The sequence below is a fragment of the Chiloscyllium plagiosum genome, unplaced genomic scaffold (assembly GCF_037043375.1).
Source record: "Chiloscyllium plagiosum isolate Xiang-an unplaced genomic scaffold, Cpla_swu_hap1 HiC_scaffold_47, whole genome shotgun sequence".
In the NCBI taxonomy this organism is placed as follows: Eukaryota; Metazoa; Chordata; class Chondrichthyes; order Orectolobiformes; family Hemiscylliidae; genus Chiloscyllium; species Chiloscyllium plagiosum.
The window spans coordinates 7,957,121-7,982,575 of NW_028270185.1; the positions used below are offsets into that span (position 1 = coordinate 7,957,121).

General features: G+C 49.3%; 1 protein-coding gene across 3 annotated transcripts in view; it reads right to left on the bottom strand.

Annotated features, from left to right (window-relative positions):
• The window catches only part of LOC122542692 (exocyst complex component 3-like protein 2), a 60,124-nt gene that overhangs the window by 25,303 nt on the left and 9,366 nt on the right, over positions 1-25,455 (bottom strand). For all 3 annotated transcript variants that reach the window (XM_087984109.1, XM_087984110.1, XM_087984111.1), the window contains exons 2-6: positions 14,360-15,033; positions 9,927-10,545; positions 5,708-5,822; positions 4,174-4,278; positions 3,095-3,195 (exon numbers count right to left, since the gene is read on the bottom strand). In XM_087984109.1, coding sequence (XP_087840235.1) covers positions 3,095-3,195; positions 4,174-4,278; positions 5,708-5,822; positions 9,927-10,545; positions 14,360-15,011 — 1,592 coding nt within the window. In that variant the 5' untranslated portion in view covers positions 15,012-15,033. The remainder of the gene's footprint in view (positions 1-3,094; positions 3,196-4,173; positions 4,279-5,707; positions 5,823-9,926; positions 10,546-14,359; positions 15,034-25,455) is intronic.

Sequence of the window (25,455 nt, forward strand, 5' to 3'; positions counted from 1 at the left end):
TCTCTGCCCACACACGTCTTTGACAGCATTCCTTTGAAATCGAGCGTCAGCTGAGGAAACCGACGGTGAGAGTATGTACTTCAGGGATTTACGCCGAAAGAGCAAGAAAAACCTGTATTTCTATAGCGCCTTTCTGCTCGATAGCTGGAAGCACTTTGCACCCTACTCCTGCTGCTTCTCTTTCATGGGATCTGAGTCACACAGCACGGAAACAGACCCTTCGGCCCATCCAGTCCATGCTGACCATAATCCCAAACTAAACTAGTCCCACCTGCCTGCTCCTGACCCATATCCCTCCAAACCTTTCCTATCCATGGACTTATCCAAATGTTTTTTGAACATTCTAACTGTACCTACATCCACCACCTCCTCTGGGAGTTCATTCCACACATGAACACCCTCGTTGTGTAAAAAAAATGCCCGGATGGGTTTGTAAAATCATTCTCCTCTCACCTTAAGCATATTCCCCCTCGTTTTGAACTCCCCCACCTTAGGGAAAAGATCCTTGCATTTCACCTTATCTCTGCCCCTCGTGATTTTATAAACCTCTGTAAGATCACCCCTCAACCTCCAACACTCCAGTGAAAAAAAGTCCCAATCTGTCCAGCTTCTCCCGTTAACACAAACCCTCCATTTCTGGCAAAATCCTGGCAAAAATCTTCTGAACCCTCTCCAGTTTACTAATAATATCCTCCCTGCGACAGGGTGACCAGAACTGGATACGTTCTCCAGAAGAGACCTCACCAATGTCCTGGGCTGATAATGTGTTGCTGGAAAAGTGCAGCAGGTCAGGCAGTATCCAAGGAGCAGGAGAATCGACGTTTCGGGCATGAGCCCTTCTTCAGGAAGGGGTCCTCGGATGCTGCCTGAACTGCTGCGCTTTTCCAGCAACACATTATCAGCTCTGATCTCCAGCATCTGCAGTCCTCACTTTCTCCTCATCAATGTCCTGTACAACCTCAGCATGATGTCCCAACGCCAACACGAGTAAGATCTTGTATTTGTCTGTCTAGCGTTGAGCAGCTGCCTCAGAGCTTGCTAATGTCTCAATGATGCTACTTTGGGACTGGATTCACATGCAGGCCAGACTGGGTAAGAATGAGCGATTTCCCTCCCCCAAGGGGCATTGGTGAATCAGATGGGTTTTACAACAACTGATGAGAATTGACATGGCCACAGCTACTGAGAGTGGCTTTCTATTCCCGGTTGATGGAGTGAGTGTAAATCCCAGAGGAGATACCAGCATCGAACCTGGTGCTCCCTGGAGAACACCAACACCTCTACAGGTTGTTCTGGTATAAGGCGACAGTTGCATACCTCTGCAAGCTCACGCTCTGGAAAACTGCCCTGACGAAGATCACTAATAGAAAACCCGCTTTACCCATTCAGGAGCAAGCTTGTGTTGTCCAAACCTCGTCCACAATTCGTCAATCGCGTTATAACCAATTTGCGTTGACAAAACATGTGTAGAATGACCTCTACTTCTTCAGGAGGCAAAGGAAATGCAGCAGGTCCACAAAGACACTTACCAATTTTTATTAACGCACCATTGAAAGCATCCTGTCCAGATGCATCATGGCCTGGTATGGCAACTGCTCTGCCCAGGACTGTAAGAAACTACAGAGAGATGTGAACACAGCCCAGTCCATCACCTCCCATCCACTGACTCTGCCTACACTTCCCACTGCCTTGGGAAGGCAGCCAACATCATCATTGACCCCTCCCACCTTCCACCTCTTCCATGGGGCAGAAGATACAAAAGTTTGAAAACAGATTCAAGAACAGCTTCCTCCTCGCTGTTATCAGGCTGATGAATGGACCTCTCATACATTAGAGTTAATCTTTCACTGGCACCTTCTCTGTAACTATAACACCACATTCTGAATTCTGTTCTATTAACCCTGATGGAAGGTAGGATTTATCTGGATAGCATGCAAAGCAATACTTTTCACTGTATCTCGGGACATGGGACAATAATAATTTAAATCAAATCAAAAAGCAGTGTCCGGACTTGTCCTACCTGCCTAAATCCTTTTCCACCTATCCACTCCACCCTCTCCTCCCTGACCTATCACCTTCATCTCCTCCCCCACTCACCTATTGTACTCTATGCTACTTTCTCCCCACCCCCACCCTCCCCTAGCTTATCTCTCCACACTCCAAATCTCACTGCCTTTATTCCTGATGAAGGGCTTTTGCCCGAAACGTCGATTTCGAAGCTCCTTGGATGCTGCCTGAACTGCTGTGCTCTTCCAGCACCACTAATCCAGAATCTGGTTTCCAGCATCCGCAGTCATTGTTTTTACCTTTTTATCTCGAGATTACAGTCTAGCAGCAATGCAATAACACCACCCTCTCCCTCCATCGGACCTACAGCAACTTGTTTGGCTCTTAAATGTCCCCCGGGCAATTAGGGACGGGCAATAAATACTGGCCGAGCCAGCAATGTCCACATGCTGTGAATGAATAATAATAATAATAATTATTATTACTATCACACTCCCGAAAGATTAAAGACAGGGGTTCCTATAAACAAAACCCTGAGCCCAACTAGATGGGTGGCATGGTGGCTCAGTGGTTAGCACTGCTGCCTCACAGCGCCAGGGACCCAGGTTCGATTCCACCCTTGGGCAACAGTCCATGTGGAGTTTGCATGTTCTCTCCGTGTCTGTGTGGGGGTGCTCCGGTTTCCTCCCACAGTCCAAAGATGAGCAGGTTAGGGTGGACGGGTCGTGCTAAATTGCCCCATAGTGTCCAGGGATGTGTAGTTGAGCCATGGGGAATGCAGGGATAGAGGGTTGGGTCTAGCTGGGTTGCTCTTTGGAAGGGTTGGTATGGAATTGATGGGCCGAATGGTCTGCTTTCACACCGTAGGGATTCAATGTGACTGATTCATTAACTTTGAGTGTTTGTTTTAGCTTTGAGGTGATTCTTAATACGGGGCGTGTTGCGCCGTTAACTGATAATGACCTCGGAACCGTCCATTGTGGGGTTATCTCTCAGGTACCATCCCTCCACCCCCCCCCCCCACACTGAGTTTGCCCCCACTCCCCTCCTGTGTGTTCATTGTAACCAGTGCGCTGTGGGACAATACCTTTGCAGTAAGTCAGCCAGGCCAGAGAGGCAGCAGAGAGCAACCCGAGCCCCGAGCTCCTGAGTGACTGCAGCAGAGTTCTCCACATGGTCTGTCAGGAGCTGGGGAAACAGGGCAAACATCCTTAAACAAAAAAACTTTCAAATGGAAAATATTCCAATAATAATCACTTTTAAAGATGGAGTCTCTCCGTCTGGGATCCCTATTAAAGATGGAGTCTCTCCGTCTGGGATCCCTATTAAAGATGGAGTGTCTCCGTCTGGGATCCCTATTAAAGATGGAGTCTCTCCGTCTGGGATCCCTATTAAAGATGGAGTCTCTCCGTCTGGGATCCCTATTAAAGATGGAGTCTCTCCATCTGGGATCCCTTTTAAAGATGGAGTCTCTCCGTCTGGGATCCCTTTTAAAGATGGAGTCTCTCCGTCTGGGATCCCTATTAAAGATGGAGTCTCTCCGACTGGGATCCCTATTAAAGATGGAGTGTCTCCGTCTGGGATCCCTATTAAAGATGGAGTCTCTCCGTCTGGGATCCCTATTAAAGATGGAGTGTCTCCGTCTGGGATCCCTATTAAAGATGGAGTCTCTCCGTCTGGGATCCCTATTAAAGATGGAGTGTCTCCGTCTGGGATCCCTATTAAAGATGGAGTCTCTCCGTCTGGGATCCCTATTAAAGATGGAGTGTCTCCGTCTGGGATCCCTTTTAAAGATGGAGTCTCTCCGTCTGGGATCCCTATTAAAGATGGAGTGTCTCCGTCTGGGATCCCTATTAAAGATGGAGTCTCTCCATCTGGGATCCCTATTAAAGATGGAGTCTCTCCGTCTGGGATCCCTATTAAAGATGGAGTCTCTCCGTCTGGGATCCCTATTAAAGATGGAGTGTTAGTCCCCTTCTGAAATGGTTGAGGGAGACGCTCAGTGGTATTAAGTGCAACAGGAAAGAGGCACCTTGGGTTTAACTACAACATGTCCATTTTCAGGGTGACAATTTGGCCGCATCTCGATGCTGAATGTGAAATGTGGTTGTCCAGCCAGACCGTAACATGTTTCGCAGGGTTGATGCCCTCAGTGATTGACATTACCTGGATCACCTTGGTTGACAGTTCTGATTGATAGGTGTCAGTCCCCTGCTGCCATTTCTCTTTCTCTACGCTGAGCTCCTCATCCATATTTTTCGTAATCTGCGTCTTTGAAACACAATCCAAGTGAAGCAATTAGAAAGGTCTCGCGCCTGTGTTTGTGCTCAGGTAACGGACGGTGAGAAATCACAGCCCTTTCCAATCCCAACTGGCCAAGCCCTCCCAGGTCAGGTGTGTGTTGGATAATCCTGCTCTACCTACATCTGATCCCCACACCCTGGCTCCTCCTCCCCGATCAATTCTTTTATCGCCAGAAGCACTCTAACACCCAACTGATGCTCTCGAATTCTCACTGCGGTCCAGTCTGCCATAGCGATAAATTGAGGTAACCTCAGAATCAGATGCTCCACGTTTAAGTCTCACTCCAGGACTTGACAGCCAAAGTAGGAATCCCATCACGGCAAATCGTGGATTTGAATTCAATTTTTTTTTAAAAATCCGGAATGAAGAGTCTAATGATGACCATAAATCCATTGTCAATAAGTTTTGAGAAGATTTGTAGCTCAGGTTGAGGTTCTGGATGTAGGTTTGCTCGCTGAGCTGGACGTTTCGTCACCACATTCCAGACAAAGCTCACTGAAGATGTTACCTAGTATGGTGACGAAACGTCTGAAAATGATCCATTGTCAATTGTCGGAAATACCCATCTGTTTCGCTAATGTCCTTTAGGGAAGGAAACTGCCATCCTTACCCACTTGGGGCCTACATGTGACTCCAGACCAACAGCAAAGGGCTCCAAGCTTTTCCTGGAGTGTTGGAGGCTGAGGGGTGACCTGATAGAGGTCTATAAAATCATGAGGGACATGGATAGGGTGAATAGCTTTTTCCTGGGGTCGGGGAGTCCAGAATTAGAGGGCATAGGTTTAGGGTGAGAGGGGAAAGATATAAAAGGGACCTAAGGAGCAACTTTTTCACACAGAGGGTGGTACGTGTATGGAATGAGCTGCCAGAGGAAGTGGTGGAGGCTGGTACAATTACAGCACCTGGATGGGAATATGAATAGGAAGGGTTTGGAGGGATATGGGCTGGGTGCTGGCAGGTGGGACTAGATTGGGTTGGGATGTCTGGCCGGCGTGGACGGGTTGGGCCGAAGGGTCTGTTCCCTTGCTGTACATCTCTATGATTCTTAACTGTCCTCTGGGCAATTAGGAGTGGGCAATAAATGGTGAATGAATGAAGAGACAACTCCCTGATTAAAGCAAGCTCTCCTTATCTCATGGATGAATGGCTTTTGCCTGAAACATTGACTCTCCTGCTCCTTGGGTGCTGTGCTTTTCCAGCACCACACTCTCGACTCTCCCCATCTCACTCCTACCTCTCTCACTGACAATTGTGAAACTGTAACCTCTCCTCCCTCCCCCCCCCCCCCCCCCCCCATTTGTCACGGAGATAGGGGTATGCTCTAGCCCAGTTTCTGGAAGGTTTCGGTGTTTTTTGCTTTCCGAAACGGCGGGCGGGCTACAAGTTTTGTTCTTACCTTCACCAGGGCAATGCATCTGTCCTCGAGCTGCTGCACGGTCTCTGGTGGTAGCAATGGTTTCAGCTGCTGTTTTCTGATATGTGCAGCAAGTTCCTCGTGTCCCACCACATCTCTGAAAGAGAAACCACCAAGGGGATGCATGAAAGGATCAGCCAAAGCTGTGTGGCTAACCCGCCCACTGTTACGGATTCTAATCTCGCAGTGTCGTACTGAAGGAGCAGTAAGCTCTGCAGTGATTGGAGCAAAGGCCAGATGGATGTCATTGACTGCGAGTCCCCTGATTGGGCTGTTAACCTGATCCAATCAGGGGGCCCAGGCTGACAGATATAAACAGGAGTGTACGTTAGAGCCCGGGTGTCCTTGGAGAAGGAGCACGCGGTGTCCACCAACACCCTGGAGTTGTTCAGGGAGAGGTGGGCACTGCAGGGAGTGGGGTGCATTATTTCCCCCTCCAACTCTATTTTGATTTAACCCCTGCCCTCCCCTTCACTGTTTGATCACACAGCGTTGCCCTTTGATGTGGGGGGCACTGCTTGTCACTGGCCACTCGGGTGTTTCCTTTCTTCCTGGTGGTGGAATATAAATAAAGATTTACGCCCTTGTTGTTCTTCACTGTGTCCGACACCTGCACACACACGACATGGGGGCTGGGGAAAAATAAACACTACCCCTGTCAGGTGGTAGTGTGGGGAAAAAATGGAAAATAACAGGTGTGTCAGACATCCTGTTCAAAAACAAAATAAACAAAAGTGTCTCCTCGCTCTAGGGACTGGCTCTGAGCTGGGCAGTCATGCGCGTGTAAATAAAGGGTGACTTGGTGATGGGATACCAGCCTCCGTGGAGTTATTTCGACCTCTTAAAAGGTTATTTTAAACTGAGGCCTCTTACAGTGATTGTAAACTGGATATAGAGCCAAAGAATAGAATCCCTACAGTGTGGAAACAGGCCCTTCAGCCTAACGAGTCCACATTGACCCTCTGAAGAGTAACCCACCCCTACCTAATGCACCTAGCCTGGACACAATGGGTAATTGAGTACCGCTAATTCACCCTGACCTGCACGTCTTTGGACTGTGGGAGGACACCCACACAGACACGGGGAGAATGTGCAAGCTTCACACAGACAGTCGCCCGAGGCTGGAATCGAACCCGGGTCCCCAGCGCTGTGAGGCAGCAGTGCTAACCACTGAGCCACCTTGACGCTATATCGCTCTGCCAATCTCACAAGACCCTAGTTCTGAAGGAGGGTCACTGGACCTGAAATGTTAACTCTATTTCCCAATCCACAGATACTTCCAGACCTGCTGAAGGCCCTTAGTCACGCAATTCACTGTATCTCGGTCCAGGTGGTAACAATAACCCGAACTCTTTCTCTGTTCCAGATTGCCAGCATCCTTTCGGTTTCTTTTCTCTCGCTGCAATCTGACAATCACTCCCCCGTGTCACTTGTGGGATCTTGCTGTGCGGCCAATCAGCTGTCGCCTCCTTTCTCCGTTTTCAAACCGGCTGCGTTTCAGAAACATGTCGCGTGGCTGTGAGGTGTGGAGGCAGTGAACGGCACGACGTAAACGAAAGGCGCCCCCCCCCCCCACCCTTGCCCAGCTTCCGAAGCCACCCCAGGGGGCTCACGGTTTCCGTGGAAACCGGCGGTCATGTGGTACAAGCACCCCTGCCCCCTCCCAACCCAATGCGAGCCTGGACACTGGACATAACAACGAGGAGCAGGAGTAGGCCATCCGGCCCCTCCAGCCTGCCCCACCATTCAGTATGATCATGGCTGATCTTTATCTAGGGTTCAGCTCCACTTACCCGCCCGCTCACCATCACCCTTAATCCCTTTACTGTTCAAAAATCTATCTTCGCCTTGAAAACAATCAACAAGGAAGCCTCAGCTGCTTCACTGGGCGGGGAATTCCACAGATTCCCAACCCTCTGGGGGAGAAGTTCCTCCTCAGCTCAGTCCCAAACCCACTCCCTTATTTTGAGGCATTTCCTCCTGGTTCTAGATTCACCCGCCAGTGGAAACATTCTCTCTACCTCTATCTTATCTATTCCCTTCATAATTTTATATGATTCTTTCAGAGCCCCCCCCCCCCCCCCCCGCCCAATTCTTCTAAATTCCAATAAATATAATCCCAGTCTAATCAGTCTCTCCTCATAAATCAACCCCCTCAGCTTAGGAATCACCCCCTCCAGGGCCAGTACACCCTTACTCAAGTAAAGGAGACCGAAACTGTGGGCAAGCTGATTGACTACCTCAAGGAAGGTGACATTCCCCTATCGGGTTCTCACCACTCTGTTTTCAATGTTTTCTGACCAACCTCTCCAAAGCTGGTTGCAGGAATTGAACCCATGCTGTTCGGATCACCCTGGGCACGGTGGCTCAGCGGTTAGCGCTGCTGCCTCACAGCTCCAAGGACCCCGGTTCGATTCCAGCCTCGGACGTCTGTCTGTGTAGTGTTTGCACATTCTCTGTGTCTGCGTGGGTTTCCTCCCACAGTCCCAAGATGTGCAGGTTAGGGTGGATTGGCCATGGGAAAGTGCCCCGTAGTGTTCAGGGATGTGCAGGTTAGGTGCATGAGTCAGGGGGAAATATAAAGTAGTAAGGGAATGGTTCTGGTTCTTCGGAGGGGCAGTATGGACTTGTAGGGCCTATTGGCTGTGACCACACACCGTAGGGATTCTATGACCAGCGATCTGACTGCGTAGACCTGTGCCCTCTGGGGTTTAGGAGGCGATTATACTTAAACACACAAGATTATGAGTGAGTGGATGTGAAATGGATGCTCCTACCCATCTGTGGAGAACCTCGAACTAGGGGTCACTGTTTAAAAGTAAGGAATCATTCCCCCTACCTGTTTAAGACAGGGATGAGGGGAATTTGTATTCCCTCAGAGGGTGATGTGTCTGAGGAACTCTCTTCCCCAAAAAGTGGTGGAGGAGGGTATCTGAAAAGGGCAGTGGTGGATCGATTCTAGTTAAGAGTGGGGGGGGGTGATAGGTCAATGGGGGAGGGGAGGACTTGGAGTGGACCGATAAAGTTGCGGAACAAAGAGTGTAGGTTCATAGCTCCTCGAAAATACGATAGTGAAGGCAGTATTTGGTGCATCTGCCTCTATTGGACAGTGCATTGAGTACAAGTCGCTCTACTATAACACGTGTTTCGTTAAAGCGAATTCGCGATTGGCAAATTGGGGACACTATTTCTAAAGTGCAACCTTTTAAAATGTAACACGATTACAGCACCAACACTTAAAGTGCTGTTTCCAAAGCGTGATTTTTCTATCACACAGGGCTACACAACCATCACTTATGGAAGAACTACTTATATAGGGGTTGGGAGGTCATTGGGAGGTCGTGTTATAGCTGTACAGGACATTGGTTAGGCCTCTATTGGAATATTGCATGCAAATCTGGTTGCCCTGCTATAGGAAGGATGTTTGTGAAACTTGAAAGGGTTTAGAAAAAATTTACCAGGATGTTGCCATGGTTGGAGGATTTGAGCTATAGGGAGAGGCTGAACAAGCTGGGGCTGTTTTCCTTGGAGCGTCGGAGGCTGAGGGGTGACCTTATAGAGGTTTATAAAATCATGAGGGGCATGGATAGGATAAATAGACAAAGCTTCTTCTCTGGGATGGGGGAGTCCAGAACTAGAGGGCATAGGTTTAAGGTGAGAGGGGAAATATATAAAAGAGACCTAAGGGGCAACTTTTTCACACAGAGGATGGTGCGTGTATGGAATGAGCTGCCAGAGGAAGTGGTGGAGGCTGGTACAATTACAGCATTTAAAAGGCCTCTGGATGGGTATATGAATAGGAAGGGTTTGGAGGGATATGGGCCGGGTACTGGCAGGTAGGACTAGATTGGGTTGGGATGTCTGGTCGGCATGGACGGGTTGGACCGAAGGATCTGTTTCTGTGCTGTACATCTCTATGACTGTCTGATTTCATTGATTGGTGCAGCAGGCAGAGGGGCCAAATGGCCTACTCGTGCCCCTCATTTAGATGTTGAGCTGGAACGTTCTGCTCAACAAACCCAGGGCTGGTCTTCCACCTTATAATCCCCATGTTCCCTTAGTGCTGGCATGGCAACCAACTCTGGTAGTGAGACCTCTAGTCCCCACAGTTATCCAATGATATGTCCTGTTATTACGATGTCAGGCAGGAACCGCCAATGATTGCTCGGTGGGCGTTCTTCCCCAGCTCGGGGACACTCACCTGAAGTAATCGTTGTGGCACCACTGGAGGAAGCTGTAGAGTTGGTGAATTTCTAGATCCTTCCGGGCCATCTCGGCGAGGCAGGAGGAAACCACCTCGTGGTAGCTGTTAACGTGGACATTGAACGCATCGTACTCCTTTGGGTAGGCCAGAATGAGATTCTTTCGGACGGTTCTCAGGTCGCTCGTGATCTGCTCTTTGAGGTGTTTCAGGCGCTGGTCGATTGGGGTGTCGCCCTGGCAACTGGACAATCTCGCGGCCACCGAGTCCCTTACCATTTCCCGCCATTTTTGACGCAGCTCCCTGGGCCTGGGGCCCCCAGGGAGACCTCCTCGGGTGGTCCACGCCCTGTCCACCTTCTCCTCCTCCTCGATTGTCTGCACCAGCTGCTCCAGGTGCGTCATCTCCGGGGCTTGGCTGAGGGACTCGGCGACAATCTTCTTCAGCTCGCCCTCCAGTGCCTCGTACAGCAGCTCGACGTCCTTCGCCTTTCTGCTGCCATCTTTGCCCCCCTCGGCGTTCCTCACCCTCTCAACCTCCTCCTCCGCCTCCAACTCCACAATGTGGCTGTTCGCAAGCACCAGCTCTCTCCTCTCGATCAGTTTGTGGATCTCGAGCACTGAATGGGAGGAAACGGAAACGTTAACCGTTTGGAGAGCTCAACCGACTGACCCCCTTAATCCATCAGACATGGGAGTAAAAATTAGGCCATTCAGCCCATCGAGTCTGCTCCACCATTCAATCATGGCTGGTAGGTTTCTCAGCCCCATTCCCCCTCTTTCTCTCCGTAACCCTTGATTCCCAAGAACCTATCTCCGTCTTAAATACACTCAATAACCTGCCCTCTGTGGCAGTGAGTGTAGGTTCCCACTCTCTGGCTGAACAACTTTCTCCTTATCTTCTTTCTAAAAGCTCTTCCCTTTACTGTAAGGCTCTGCCCTCGGGCCCTACCCCCCCCTCCCATAGAGATATACAGCACCGAAACAGACCCTTCGGCCCAACTCCTCCATGCCGACCAGATATCGTAACCTAATCTAGTCCCACCTGCCAGCACTTGGCCCATATCCCTCCAAACCCTTCCTATTCATATACCCATCCAGATGTCTTTTAAATGTTGCAATTGTACCAGCCTCCACCACTTCCTCTGGCAGCTCATTCCTTCCACTGTGTGAAAATGTTGCCCCTCAGGACCATTTTAAATCTTTCCCCTCTCACCCGAAACCTAAGCCCTCTAGTTCTGGAGTCGTCCACCCCAGGGAAAAGACCTACCATTGGAAACATCTTCCCAACATCCACTCTGTCCAGGCCGTTCAGTATTCTGCAAGTTCCAAATAGATCCCCCCCCCAATCCTTCTAAACTCCATCGAGTATAGACCCAGGGTCCTCAAATGTTCCTCAGATGTTAAACATTTCATTCCTTGAACACAGATTCCGTTTCAACAGTTTGTGATAGACCAGGCCAGATCCCCCCGCTCAACATATTTTAAGAAGGTAGCCTCGACCCTAACTTTTCCTTATTTTGAAGGCAGATGTGAAGTGGGTGTTCCAGGTGGGATACAGCTGGTCAAACCACCCGGCTTTAAGCAAAACAGAATTTATTTAAACTCTACAGTCACAGCACAAACAAAAGAAACCAGAATTTTAAAATAACTTAACTGCTGGAAAAGTTAACCGAACTGACACAGTAACTATTACTAATTAACTGTTCCAATACAATAACATCCCACAAACACAGCCCTTTGGCAAAAAGATGAATTCAAAGACAGATTCTTACAGGCAGGAGGGGAGCACAACCAAAGAGAGAGACTTCAATAGAATGTCAGAGGAATTCTTCACTGAAGAATGCGAGTGGCATGGTGGTTCAGTGGTTAGCACTGCTGCCTCACAGCACCAGGGTCCTGGGTTCGATTCTCAGCCTCGGGCAGACTGTCTGTGTGGAGTTTGCACATTCTCCCTGTGTCTGCGTGGGTTTCCTCCGGGTGTTCCGGTTTGCTCCCACAATCCAAAGATGTGCAGGTTAGGGTGGATTGGCCATGTGGGATGTGTGGGTTTGTCAGGGGAAACATAGAATAGTAGGGGAGTGGGTCTCAGGAGTACTCTTGGGAGGGCTGGTGTGGACTTACTGGGCCAAATGGCCTGTTTCCACAAAGTAGGGATGCTATGAAGTTTGCAACTCCCCTGGACTCCAATACCTTGTGAGTGCTACAGCAAAAACAAACTAAAAAAACCTGAACGGGAGACCGGGGACCCGGGTTCAGTTCCAGCCTCGGGTGACTGTCTATATAGAGTTTGCATATTCTCCTCATATCTGTGTGGGTTTCCTCCGGGTGCTCCACAGTCCAAAGACATGCAGGTTAGGTGAATTGGCCGTACTAAATTGCCCATAGTGTTAGGTGCATTAGTCAGAGGGAAGTGGGTTACTCTTCGGAGGGTCGGTGTGGACCGGTTGGGCCGAAGGGCCTGTTTCCACACTGTAGGGAATCTAATCTAATCTAAACTAGCCACTCCCTTTCCATTATTAAACCAGACTCTTTGGCACCTCTGCCTTTACAACCTCTCATGAGAAAAACCAAGGACAAAATAACTTTTAGAAATTGTCATCACAAGGTTAAGGACACAGGATAGGACTGAGATGAGGAGAAATATCTTCACCCAAAAGAGTGGGGGAGTTTGTCAAATTCTCTACCGCGGAAAGCAGCCAAAATACTGAATGTTTTAAGGAGTTTTGTTTAACAAATCATTCATGGGATGTGGGCGTCACTGGCTAGGCCCAGCATTTGTTGCCTGTCCCTAGTTGCCCCTTGGGAAGGTGGTGGGTGTAATGATTATGATGAGATCATCTGGATTTGATTTGATTTGATTTATTATTGTCACATTTACCTGAGTACAATGAAAAGCTTTGTTTTGTGTGCAGTACAGGCACGTCATGCCACACAAATCGCAGGGTGATAGGACAAAGCAAGGTCAGACGTCACACGACACCAGGTTATAGTCTGACAGGTTTATTTGACATCACAAGTTTTTGGAGTGAATTTCACCTGACAAAGGGGCAGTGTTCAGAAAGCCTGCGATTTCAAATAAACCTGTTGGACTATAACCTGGTGCTGTGTGATTTATAACTTTGTCCACCCCAGTCCAAGACTGGCTCCTCCACATCACCAAAAGCAAGATCAACATAAGATTTAAGATTCGAGAGGGACGTTCAGAAGTCTAATAACAACAGGGAAGGAACTGTCCTTGAATCTTGTGGAATCTGAGTTCCCCGACTGGGGCTGTCAACCTGGTCCAATCAGGGAGCCCTGGCTGACAGATGGAAACATGAGGGTCAGGGGTTCTGCTCACTCTGAGAGCTGCCTCTGAATGGGGTTTTACTGAAGTCAAGGACTGTTCATTTTTGGTGACGTATAACAGCCTCCATGGAGTTATTTCAGCGGTGAGCTGCCATCTTGAACCGCTGCAGTCTGCGGGCTGTAGGTTGACCCACAATGCCTTAGGGAGAGAATTCCAGGATTTTGGACCATGCGTCACTGAAATGATTCTTTGGGATAAAGTGGGAACAGGAGAGTGAGTTGGATGATCAGCCATTGAATGGGGAAGTAAGCTCGAAGGGCTGAATGGCCTACTGCTGTTTGCTAGATTTCTGCACAGTTCCATTTTGAGAAATGTAGGCCGTGCCCTTCCTGTTGCTGAGTGGACCCTGTGCTACAGGTTCCTCACCCTTTGGCATTTGCCCCATTTGGAGGTGATGCGTTTGATATTGCCACCTTCTCTGAGTGAAGAGGTTTCTCAGTGACTGCCTCGAACTGATAACCCTGAGGTTTGGACGTTACCCATCTGCCTGTCCAACAAAGGGTTGCTTTTTCTTTGTATTCCTTCACGGGATGAGAGTGTCTCTGACTGGGTCAGCATTTATTGCCCAATCCCTAATTGCCTAGAGGGCAGTTAAGACCACATCGCTATGGGTCTGGAGTCACATGTAGGCCAGATCAGGTAAGGAAGGCAGTTTCCTTCCCTAAAGGGCATGAGTGAACCAGAATCAATTTTCCCAACATGGTCATCATTAGACTCTTAATTCCAGAGGTTTTTTTAAAATATGAAATTCAAATCCCAACATCTGCCTTGGCAGGATTTGAACTTGGATCCTCAGAATGTTACCTGTGTCTCTGGTTTAACAGGATTCCTCCTGAAGAAGGGCTTATGCCCGAAACGTCGATTCCCCTGCTCCTCGGATGCTGCCTGGCCGGCTGTGTTTTTCCAGCACCACGTTTTTCATCTCTGGTTTAACACTCCAGCAATAATACCGCTAGGCCATTGCCTCCTCCCCACCATCAGGGAGCAGGAGAAGGCAGTTGTTCGCCACCCCACACCCACCGTAGGCCTACGCCATGAATGGGAGCCGGGTGAAGGGTTTCCCATGGAAGGGACAATCCTACCTGAGAGGGGTTCCCTGACTTCGGGCAGCGTCTCCTTCTTTCTGTCCGCCCCACCCCCGAGCTCCACTCTCTCTGTCGGCGACTCCGCCTTAGCCTTGGTCCGTTTGAGGAAGGACATCATCTTCCTGGGCGACGTCTCGGCCGGGCCCTCCTTCTCCATCCCGTCTCCGAGCTTCACCGGCGAGCTCAGCTCCTCCGAACGCTGGCGGGACCCCTTCTTCTCCGGGCCTTTCCAAGGCGTCTCTGGATCGGAGAGAGGCGACGGAAATTTGAAGAACGGCTTCTTCTCTTCACCCTGGTCCTCGGTGGGGCCTCGGCCTGGTTTCTTGCTCATCCTGAAGGCCTTCTTCAGCGATGCCCCCAAGGCAGGGTGCTTATCGACGCCATTTTTCTTGGGCGTGGTCGCTTCACCTGATGGCAGGCTTGTATTGAGCAGCTGGATGCCCTCTGCCCCTTCCTCCCCCTCCCCCTCATGGAACGGGTTTAAGTCCTCTGCAAAAGGGTTCGTCTGATCGACTGTGTCTGTCACCTCAAAAGGGTTATTCTCAGCAGGCATGCTCTTGCCCAGCAGCCTTTCCTCCAGCAGTTTTACAGGCCCTGCCTGTGGTTGGGTGGGGCTGAGCCTGGATACGCTGCTCTTCATGATTGGCATTGGATGGCTGGATCGGCCCTCCCTGGACAGAGAAAGAGAGAGAGAGAGAGAGAGAAGCCTCCATTAACCTGTTTTTGCTCTCTTTCAACACATTGAACAAGTATTTAGATTTGCACTTGCAATAGAAAAGGCTATAGGCCAAGTGCTAGATAATGGGATGGGAATACAGTCACAGATGGGAAACAGACCCTTCGGTCCAGCCCGTCCATGCCGACCAGATATCCCAACCTAATCTAGTCCCACCTGCCAGCACCCGGCCCATATCCCTCCATACCCTTCCTATTCATGTACGCATCCAGATGCCTTTTAAATATTGCAATTGTACCAGCCTCCACCACTTCCTCTGGCAGCTCATTCCATACACGTACCACCCTCTTTGTGAAAATGTTGCCCCTTAGGTCTCTTTTATATCTTTCCCTTCTCACCCTAAACCTATGCCCTCTAGTTCTGGACTCCCCGACCCCAGGGAAAAGAATTTGTCTATTTATCCTATCCATGCCCCTCATGATTTTATAAACCTCTATAAGGTCACCCCTCAGCCTCCGATGCTCCAGGGAAAACAGCCCCAGCCTGTTCAGCCTCTCCCTGTAGCACAAACCCTCCAACCCTGGCAACATCCTTGTAAATCTTTTCTGAACCCTTTCAAGTTTCACAAACATCCTTCCTAAAGGAGGGAGACCAGAAGTTCATCGATTCCCTGCAGTGTGGAGGCCTATTGTATCCACCACGACCCTTTGAAGAGCATTCCACCCAGACCAACATCCGCCACCCCCACCCCCACTACCCTATTCCTGTGACCCTGCATTTCCCATGGCAAACCCACCCTAACCTGAACACCCTTGGACACTATGGATTAGCACGGCCAATCCACCCTAACCTGCACATCCCTGGGCACTATGGGGCAATTTAACACGGCCAATCCACCCTAACCTGCACATCCCTGGACACTATGGGGCAATTTAACACGGCCAATCCACCCTAATCTGCACATCCCTGGGCACTGTGGGACAATTTAGCTCGGCCAATCCACCCTAACCTGTACATCCCTGGGCACTATGGGACAATTTAGCACGGCCAATCCACCCTAACCAGCACATCCCTGGACAGTATGGGGCAATTTAGCATGGTCAATCCACCCTAACCTGTACATCCCTGGGCACTATGGGACAATTTAGCATGGCCAATCCACCCTAACCTGCACATCCCTGGGCACTGTGGGACAATTTAGCATGGCCAATCCACCCTAACCTACACATGGTTGGACTGTGGGAGGAGAGCATTTCATTGGTGTAGATTTAATGGGCCAAGGGACATTTTTCTGAGCTGTAAGTCTCAGTGACTGTGTGGGTGTACATTCTGAGCCCCAGATCACAGAAGAATCCATGGAAGGTTTGGACTTGTGGATGTGTGAGAGATTTCACACAATCTGTGATCCAGAGATCGGTCAGATTGGGAAGAAACTGCCAGAGTTTGACGGCTCATGTGGCTATGATCCAAGGCAACACACAATCAATGTCAAACAGTTACTGTGCCTCAGTCTTTACAAGTCCTGACAAATCCCCGGCGTTCAACCTTTTACTGAGTTATGAGCTTCATGCAAACAAGATTTACAAGGATGTTGCCAGAGTTGGAGGGTGTGAGCTACAGGGAGAGGCTGAACAGGCTGGGGCTGTTTTCCCTGGAGCGTCGGAGGCTGGGGGGTGACCTTATAGAGGTTTATAAAAACATGAGGGGCATGGATAGGGTAAATAGGCAAAGTCTTTTCCCTGGGGTCGGGGAGTCCAGAACTAAAGGGTATAGGTTTAAGGTGAGAGAGGAAAGATTTAAAAAGGACCTAAGGGGCAACTTTTTCACCCAGAGGGTGGTACGTGTATGGAATGAGCTGCCAGAGGATGTGGTGGAGGCTGGTACAATTATAGCATTTAAAAGGCACATGGACGGTTATATGAATAGGAAGAGTTTAGAGGGATATGGGCCAAGTGCTGGCAAATGGGAGTAGATTAATTTAGGATATCGGGAAAGCATGGACGGGTTGGACCGAAGGGTCTGTTTCTGTGCTGTGACAGAACTAAAACTGTGGCTGTTCAAAAAGGAAGAGTTACATTTTGATAGCACTTCTTTCTAAATCTGTGCCAGTCTTTTCAAATCACAAGAATGAAATGATCTCGGCAGATAGGAAATGTGGCAGCCAATTTGCACACACTAGAAACAGCAAGAGAAAAATGAGCAGGTCGTTTGGTTTGATGTGATTTGTAAATAAAGGAGAGAGCCTGGCTGTTCTCTCTCAAAACAGCGGGCGGACGGGCACTCCCTCTGTTGAACATCTCAACATCGTGACTATATGTCCAACAGTGCCGCAGTCCCTCGTCAGGAGAAGGGTCACAGTCTCTCAGGAGGGAACTCGACAGACCAGGAGGTGCCTGTGCATCAGCTGAGACACAGCTACTAACCCTGATTATTAACTGATTATTAACACGTCGTGTATGTCTCTTTCGAAACAAGGCTTCGTTCTGTACAAACATTCAGAAACAAGTTCTCATTTTAATTATTTGGGGCAAGTCATTGTGGATCGAGGGGGCGAGAAATGTCAGGAATGTGTAGGTTAGGCACATTAGATTACCTACAGCGTGTGGAAACAGGCCCTTCGGCCCAACAAGTCCACACTGACCCTCTGAAGAGTAACCCACTATGACCCATTCCCCTACCTTACATTTGCTCAAGCACCTAACACTATGGGCAGTTTAGCACGGCCAATTCGCCTGACCTGCAACATCTTTGGTCTGTGGGGGGAACCCCACATAGACATGGGGAGAACGTGCAAACTCCACACAGACAGTCGTCCGAGGGTGGAATCGAACCTGGGTACCTGGCGCTGTGAGGCAGCAGTGCTAACCACTGAGCCACAACGCTGCCCAGGGTGTCAGGGGTAAATGTAGGGTAGGAGAATGGGTCTGGGTGGGTTACTCTTCGGAGGGTCAGTGTGGACTTGTTGGGCCGAATGGCCTGTAGGGATTCTATCTTCACCCAGACAGCAGAAGGGAGTCTGCTGCATTCACAGAATCCCTACGGGATGGAAACAGGCCGTTCGGCCCATTGATTCCACACTGAACCGCCAAAGAGTGTCCCACCCTATCCCTGTATTCCCCAATAGCTGACCCACCCGAACCTGCACATCTTTGTGACTGTGGGAGGAAACCGGAGCACCCGGAGGAAACCCACGCAGACACGGGGAGAATGTGCAAACTCCACACACAGACAGACAGCCACCCGAGGCAGGGATTGAACCCGGGTCGCTAGCGCTGTGAGGCAGCAGTGCTAACCACTGAGCCACTGTGCCAGCAACAATTCTCTGCCACAGAAAGCAGTTGAAGTCAAAACATTGGATATTTTCAAACAGCAGTGAGATACAGTTCTCAGGGCTAAAGGGAATGGGTTGTAGGGTAAGCAGGAAGAGGGAACTGAGTTGGATGATCAGCGATGATCATATTGAATGGCGAAGCACGCTCGAAGGGCCGAATGGCCTGCTCCTGCTTCTATTTCCTCTGTTTCGATGTTTATTTGACCGTCAGGTCAAGTTGCGAAATTCTTCAAATCTACCGTATCAAAGATCTCTCAGAATTTTAAGGACTTCTATCAGATCATTCCGGAGCCCTCATCATTGCAGCGAAAAGATTCCCAGCCTGATCGGGTCTTCCTGGACGGAACGTTTTGCTGTAGCTGTCGTAAATCTCTCGTCTCTGGCGTGCCTGCATTGTTTCGGCGATACGGGCACTACAAGAGCCCGAGGAGTCGTCCAGACAGGGCACAGCCAGGGCTTTGCAAACATCCAGTGATGCTATCGCAAGTCAATACGGGTCTGGATCGAGTGAACAGGGAGATGGATTGCCAGTGGCGGAATTCCAAACACAGGGATTAAGAGGAGGATCAGGCCACTTGGCCCATCCAGTCCAATCCATCATTTAACAGGGTCATTAATCTGAATGAGGCCTTGTCTCCACCCCCCCTTGACCTTTCACCCCCTTCACTCAGCAAGAACCCATTGGCCCAACGCTGCTTCATTTAGTTGAGCTCTCTGGCACTGTCCCAGAATAGTGTCAGAACGAAAAGGGAGCCAATGGAAGACTGAGACAAGGAGGCGTTTCTTCCCTCAGAGGGCTATGAGTCTTTTGAACTCCTTCCTCCAGGGAGCTGTGGTAACAGAGTCCTGGTGTGTATTTAAGGCTGAGAGAGATTCTTGATCAGTCGGGGAATCAAGGGTTACGGGGAAAGAGTTAGCACGGTGGCTCAGTGGTTAGCACTGCTGCCAAGGACCCGGGTTCGATTCTAGCCTCGGGCGACTGTCTGTGTGGAGTTTGCACATTCTCCCCGTGTCTGCGTGGGTTTTCTCCGGGTGCTCCGGTTTCCTCCCACAGTCCAAAGATGTGCAGGTTAGGGTGGATTGGCCATGCTAAATTGCCCCAAAGTTTCCAGGGATGTGCAGGTTAGGATGGATTGGCCGTGCTAAATTGTCCCATAGTGTCCAGGGATGTGCAGGTTAGGGTGGATTGGCCATGCTAAATTGTCCCATAGTGCCCAGGGATGTGCAGGTTAGGATGGATTGGCCATGCTAAATTGTCCCATAGTGCCCAGGGATGTGCAGGTTAGGGTGGATTGGCCATGCTAAATTGTCCCAGAGTGCCCTGGGATGTGCAGGTTAGGGTGGATTGGCCATGCTAAATTGTCCCAGAGTGCCCAGGGATGTGCAGGTTAGGATGGATTGGCCATGCTAAATTGTCCCATAGTGCCCAGGGATGTGCAGGTTAGGATGGATTGGCCATGCTAAATTGCCCCATAGTGCCCAGGGATGTGCAGGTTAGGATGGACTGGCCATGCTAAATTGTCCCATAGTGCCCAGGGATGTGCAGGTTAGGGTGGATTGGCCATGCTAAATTGTCCCATAGTGCCCTGGGATGTGCAGGTTAGGGTGGATTGGCCATGCTAAATTGTCCCAGAGTGCCCAGGGATGTGCAGGTTAGGGTGGATTGGCCATACTAAATTGTCCCATAGTGCCCAGGGATGTGCAGGTTAGGATGGATTGGCCGTGCTAAATTGTCCCATAGTGCCCAGGGATGTGCAGGTTAGGGTGGATTGGCCATGCTAAATTGTCCCATAGTGTTCAGGGATGTGCAGGTTAGGGTGGATTGGCAATAGGAAATTACCCCATACTGTTCAGGAACGTGGAGGTTAGGTGCATTAGTCAGGCGTAAATGTAGAGTAATTGGGAATGGGTTTGGATGGGTTACTCTTCAGAGGGTCAGTGTGGACTTGTTGGGCCAAATGGCCTGTTTCCATACTGTAGGGATTCTATGATTTATGAAAATGGACATGAGGAATATCAGATCAACCATGATCCTATTGAATGGTGGGGCAGGGTCAAGGGGCTGAATGGCCTAACCCTGTTCCTATTCACCTCTGCGTTGGCACCACACTGAGGCGAAACCAGCTCATGTCCCTCAGCTCGGGGGGAACCTGTGCAATGTCCTGACTCTGCAATACTGTACGTCAAACGGGTCTTGTTCATATCACAGTACGTTCCAGTGGGATTAGAGTCATGGAGTCCTACAGCACAGACACAGGCCTTTCTGCCCAAACTGGTCCGTGCTGACCAATATGTCCGTCCACGCTAACCCCATTTCCCTGCACTTGGCTGATATTCTTTCCTATCCATGTACAGTAGCCCCTCGACATACGAACGACCCCGTTCACGAACAAATCAGTTTACGAACAGGATTGTACGTAAACTTTTGCTTCAACGTACGTACGAAATTCAAGGTACAAACGAAGGTACGAACGCAAAGAGCCCGTGTGCGACCACGTGGTTTCATTGTTCTGCTTTGCTACGTGCTTGTTGAACGCAAAAGCTCTCGGGCCCCGCATGATCTCATTCAGTTAGTCTTTGGCGTGTGCGCTGTGAACAGCCGTCCAAGCATTCTTACGCTATCCGAACAATGGGAAAAACTGATTCAGTTCGTGAACTTTTCAGTTCGCGAACCGGGTCCCGGAACGGATTAAGTTCGTAAGTCGAGGTGCTACTGTATTTGTCGAAATGCCTTTTAAATGCTGTAATTGTACCAGCCTCCACCACTTCCTCTGGCAGCTCATTCCATACATGCACCACCCTCTGTGTGAAAAAGTTGCCATTTGGGTCTCTTTTATATCTTTCCCTGCTCACCCTAAACCTATGCCCTCTAGTTCTGGACTCCCCCACACCAGGGAAAAGACAGTGTCTATTTACCCTATCCATGCCCCTCATGATTTTGTAAACCTCTATAAGGTCACCCCTCAGCCTCCGACGCTCCAGGGAAAACAGCCCTAGTGTACTCAAACTCTCCCTATAGCTCAAACCCTCCAACCCTGACAACATTCTCGTAAATCTTTTCTGAACCCTTTCAAGTTTCACAACATCTTTCCGATAGGAAGGAGACCAGAATTGCACACAATATTCCAACAGTGGCCTAACCAATGTCCTGTACAGCTGCAACATGACCTCCCAACTCCTGTACTCAATACTCTGACCTGATGGTTTTGCCAACATATGACTGATCCTATTGCAAGAAACATTGAGATGTCATCACGGGTATAAAAGAAAGGGGGCAGTTGGACAAAGACACCAAGGCAAGCTGCCATTCGCCGGAGCTAACAGCCCTCAGCTCTGTCTCTCTCTCTGTCTCTCTCTCTCTCTCGAGAGAGAGAGAGAGAATGATTGACTCTCACCGTCATCTACGTTTCAAAGAAAGCATCATGTGAAAAGCAATGGTACCAACGATGGAAAAAGGTGTTCCTGACAGAAGACACGGTGGAAAAAAGCACAGAACATTCCGGAAGACATGTAACCCGATTGTAATTTTGAGAGACTAAATCCTACATTTTTTGTTTTCCGAGTGGGACTTGCGTTTATTGGAACAGCATACCATTAGAATCTTGCTTCATTTGGGATTAGTTGGTCATTAGAAGGGATTTATTCGGTTTGTTGATAGCTTAGTTAATTTGTTCTCTGTTAGAGCTAGATAAATACTCGTTGATGTTAAAGTCAGGGGGTTATTTTATTTAACCAATAGAAGTTACTGAAAAGCAGGTCACACCAGTTTGCGGGGTAAAGTGCTCCTTTTTGGGTGTTTCGGTTTGAGTTCTCAGAGCGGGGCTCAATCTTTGCTTTATAGCAGATTGCTCGGAAGGGAATGGGTCGGAGGCCGCTTTTGGAAAAGAAAAAGCATTTTGTCTCAACCATAGCTAGTTGCAGTAACCTTGAGGTGACCTTGTACAGGTATTGAATCAGGTTTCTGACAGCAACGTGAAGATCTGGGCAGATCCAGTCCAGTCTTGTCACACCCCACGCTGGAATTCACCTTATCCCTTTTCCTCTATCACTAATACTTATCTGATCAAAAATTATCTGCATTGCAATTCATGTGGAAATCAACCTGATATCAACATGAAAGCAGAAAATAAAATTCATGGCTCATACTCAATTCTAATCTGAAAGGACCTGCAACTTATCTCAAGACCATCAGCGAGAGTGACTCACATGTCATTAAAGAGGTTGTCTCCCTGAATTGCTTACCGAAATATTGAGCCTTTAAATACTTTTAAATACCAAACCAGACAGTAGGCTGAGACTGTAAATTCTGCGGCTGTCCTAAAACCCTGAGGAATCATCGAAATGTTAGGGGTGGCACGGTGGCTCAGTGGTCAGCACTGCTGCCTCCCAGCGCCAGGGACCTGGGTTCAATTCCAGCCTCGGGTGACTCCGTGTGGAGTTTGCACATTCTCCCCGTGTCTGTGTGGGTTTCCTCTGGGTGCTCCAGTTCCTTCCCACAGTCCAAAGATGTGCAGGTTCGGTTGGATTGGCCATGCTAAATTGTCCCATAGTGCCCAGGGATGTGCAGGTTATGGTGGATTGGCCATGCTAAATTGTCCCATAGTGCCCAGGGATGTGCTGGTTAGGATGGATTGGCCATGCTAAATTGTCCCATAGTGCCCAGGGATGTGCAGGTTAGGGTGGATTGGCCGTGCTAAATTGTCCCATAGTGTCCAGGGATGTGTAGGTGTGTTAGTCAGGGGTAAGTGTAGATTAATAGGTTAGGGGAATGGGTCTGGGAGAGTTACTCTTTGGAGGTCCGTTGTGGCCTTGTTAGGCCGAAGAATATGTTTCCACACTGTAGGGCTGTCAGAACCGATCTTCAAACACTTACACTTGATTGAATATTTTAACAACTGAGATGTGATCTCCTGTGGGTCGTGCCACTTTTAGAATATTGTGTTCAATTCTAGTCTCCATCCAACAGGAAGGATGTTGTGAAACTTGAAAGGGTTCAGAAAAGATTGACAAGGATGTTGCCAGGGTTGGAGGGTTTGAGTTACAAGGAGAGGCTGAACAGGCTGGGGCTGTTTTCCCTGGAGCATCAGAGGCTGAGGGGTGACCTTATAGAGGTTTACAAAATCATGAGGGGCATGGATAGGGTAAATAGGCAAGGTCTTTTGCCTGGGGTGGGGGAGTCCAGAACTAGAGGGCATAGGTTTAGGGTGAGAAGGGAAAGATATAAAAGAGACCTAAGGGGCAACGTTTTCACGCAGAGGGTGGTACGTGTATGGAATGAGCTGCCAGAGGATGTGGTGGAGGCTGGTACAATTGCAACATTTAAGAGGCATCTGGATGGGTATATGAATAGGAAGGGTTTGGAGGGACATGGGCCAGGTGCTGGCAGGTGGGACTAAATTGGGTTGGGATATCTGGTCGGCATGGACGGGTTGGACCGAAGGGTCTGTTTCTGTGCTGGACATCTCTATGGCTCAATGTCCCATGTTACAGGTTTTTGAACAGAGACAGTTCTGTGCAAATAAAAAAACATGTTTGTGTTCTTCCTTTCCTGGAAAGGATCTTAGAACAAAACCTGAAATCCCTGGTTTCCGTGTTCTTTGTGGAGCAGCACAGTGAAGGCCAGAGAGCTAAGAACTTCCACTGGACACCCACCGTGTGCACTAAATTAGAAACAAATCTCTCTAATATGAAATATTAGGTTACAGGCTGTTGCCCAGGGAGCAGCTACTCAGATAGAAAACAGATTAGGGCGTCTGGGGTTGAGAGCAGGGAAGGCTGGAGCAGGTTTGGGTGGGATCTGACTGAGGTGTACAACGTTTGGAGGAGCATAGACAGAGAGAAACGTTCCCCCCTTTAGTAGAGCAGTCAACTACCCAGGGAGCACAGTCTCCACCCAGAGTGTTTCTGGAACTCACTGCCTGAAATGGATAGAGGGAGGAACCCTGAAGACATTGAAGAGATTATTTGGGTGAGCACTGGAAATAGTTTACAGAAGATTCCTTACAGTGTGGAAGCAGGTCGTTCGGCCCATTGACTCCACGCTGACCCTCCAAACAGCATCCCACCCATCCCCATAACACAGCATCTCCCATGGCCAATCTACACCGTTGGACTGTGGGAGGAAACCGGAGCAAACCCACCCAGACATGGGGAGAATGTGCAAACTCTACACAGACAGGTGCCCGAGGCTGGAATCGAACCTGGCGTTGTGAGGCAGCAGTGCCAACCAAATGCCACAGCATACAAAGGCTCCGAGTCAAGTGCTGGAAAACAGGGTGATAACAGATGGATGTTTGGTAACTGGTGAGGATTTGATGGGCCAAACGGCCTCGTTCCATGCCGTATAAAAAACGTTATGAAAATATGTCATCAGCAAAGTCACCGTCGAGGGAAACTGAACACGTCTTTCAGCTAACGACAGAACCAACAATCACCAAACATCAAAGGTAACGTAACCAGAATCACTCCCAAAATGTTCCACGGTCTCTACATCCCAGATAAGCCAGAGTGGGATATGGGCCGGGTGCTGGCAGGTGGGACTAGATTGGGTTGGGATATCTGGTCGGCCTGGACAGGATGGACCGAAGGGTCTGTTTCCGTGCTGTACATCTCTATGACTGATTAGTACATTGTATCTTACTTTTCAAACGCTCCTCTCATTTCTGATCTCTGTGTTAGCACCTTTCCTCACGCTAATAAGCTTGCTCGATCTTTATTGTAAATTATTACATTTAAAGCAGAAAACCTCTGAGGCTGCACAGACACCGCAACACAAGGGAAAAGATCCTTTTGAAATTAATCCTAATGTGACCAAACGGGGGAAGAGTTGAGTAAAGAAGGGAAGACTTCTGGGAGCAGAAATATTCAGAATTGGTGACCCTCACCGGTTATCAGAGGCTGAAATGCCCTGAAGAGAGTCGGTATGGAAATGATGGGCCCAATGGCCTCCTGCTGTACCTCTCTCATCTCAGGATGGGTGAGCAGGGAAGCTGTTCGTCCCCTCCCCTTCCTTCCCACCCCCCCCCCCCCCCCCACCCTTGCTGTGCCTCCGAAATCAATAATGTTTTATTTTCAACTTCAAATCCT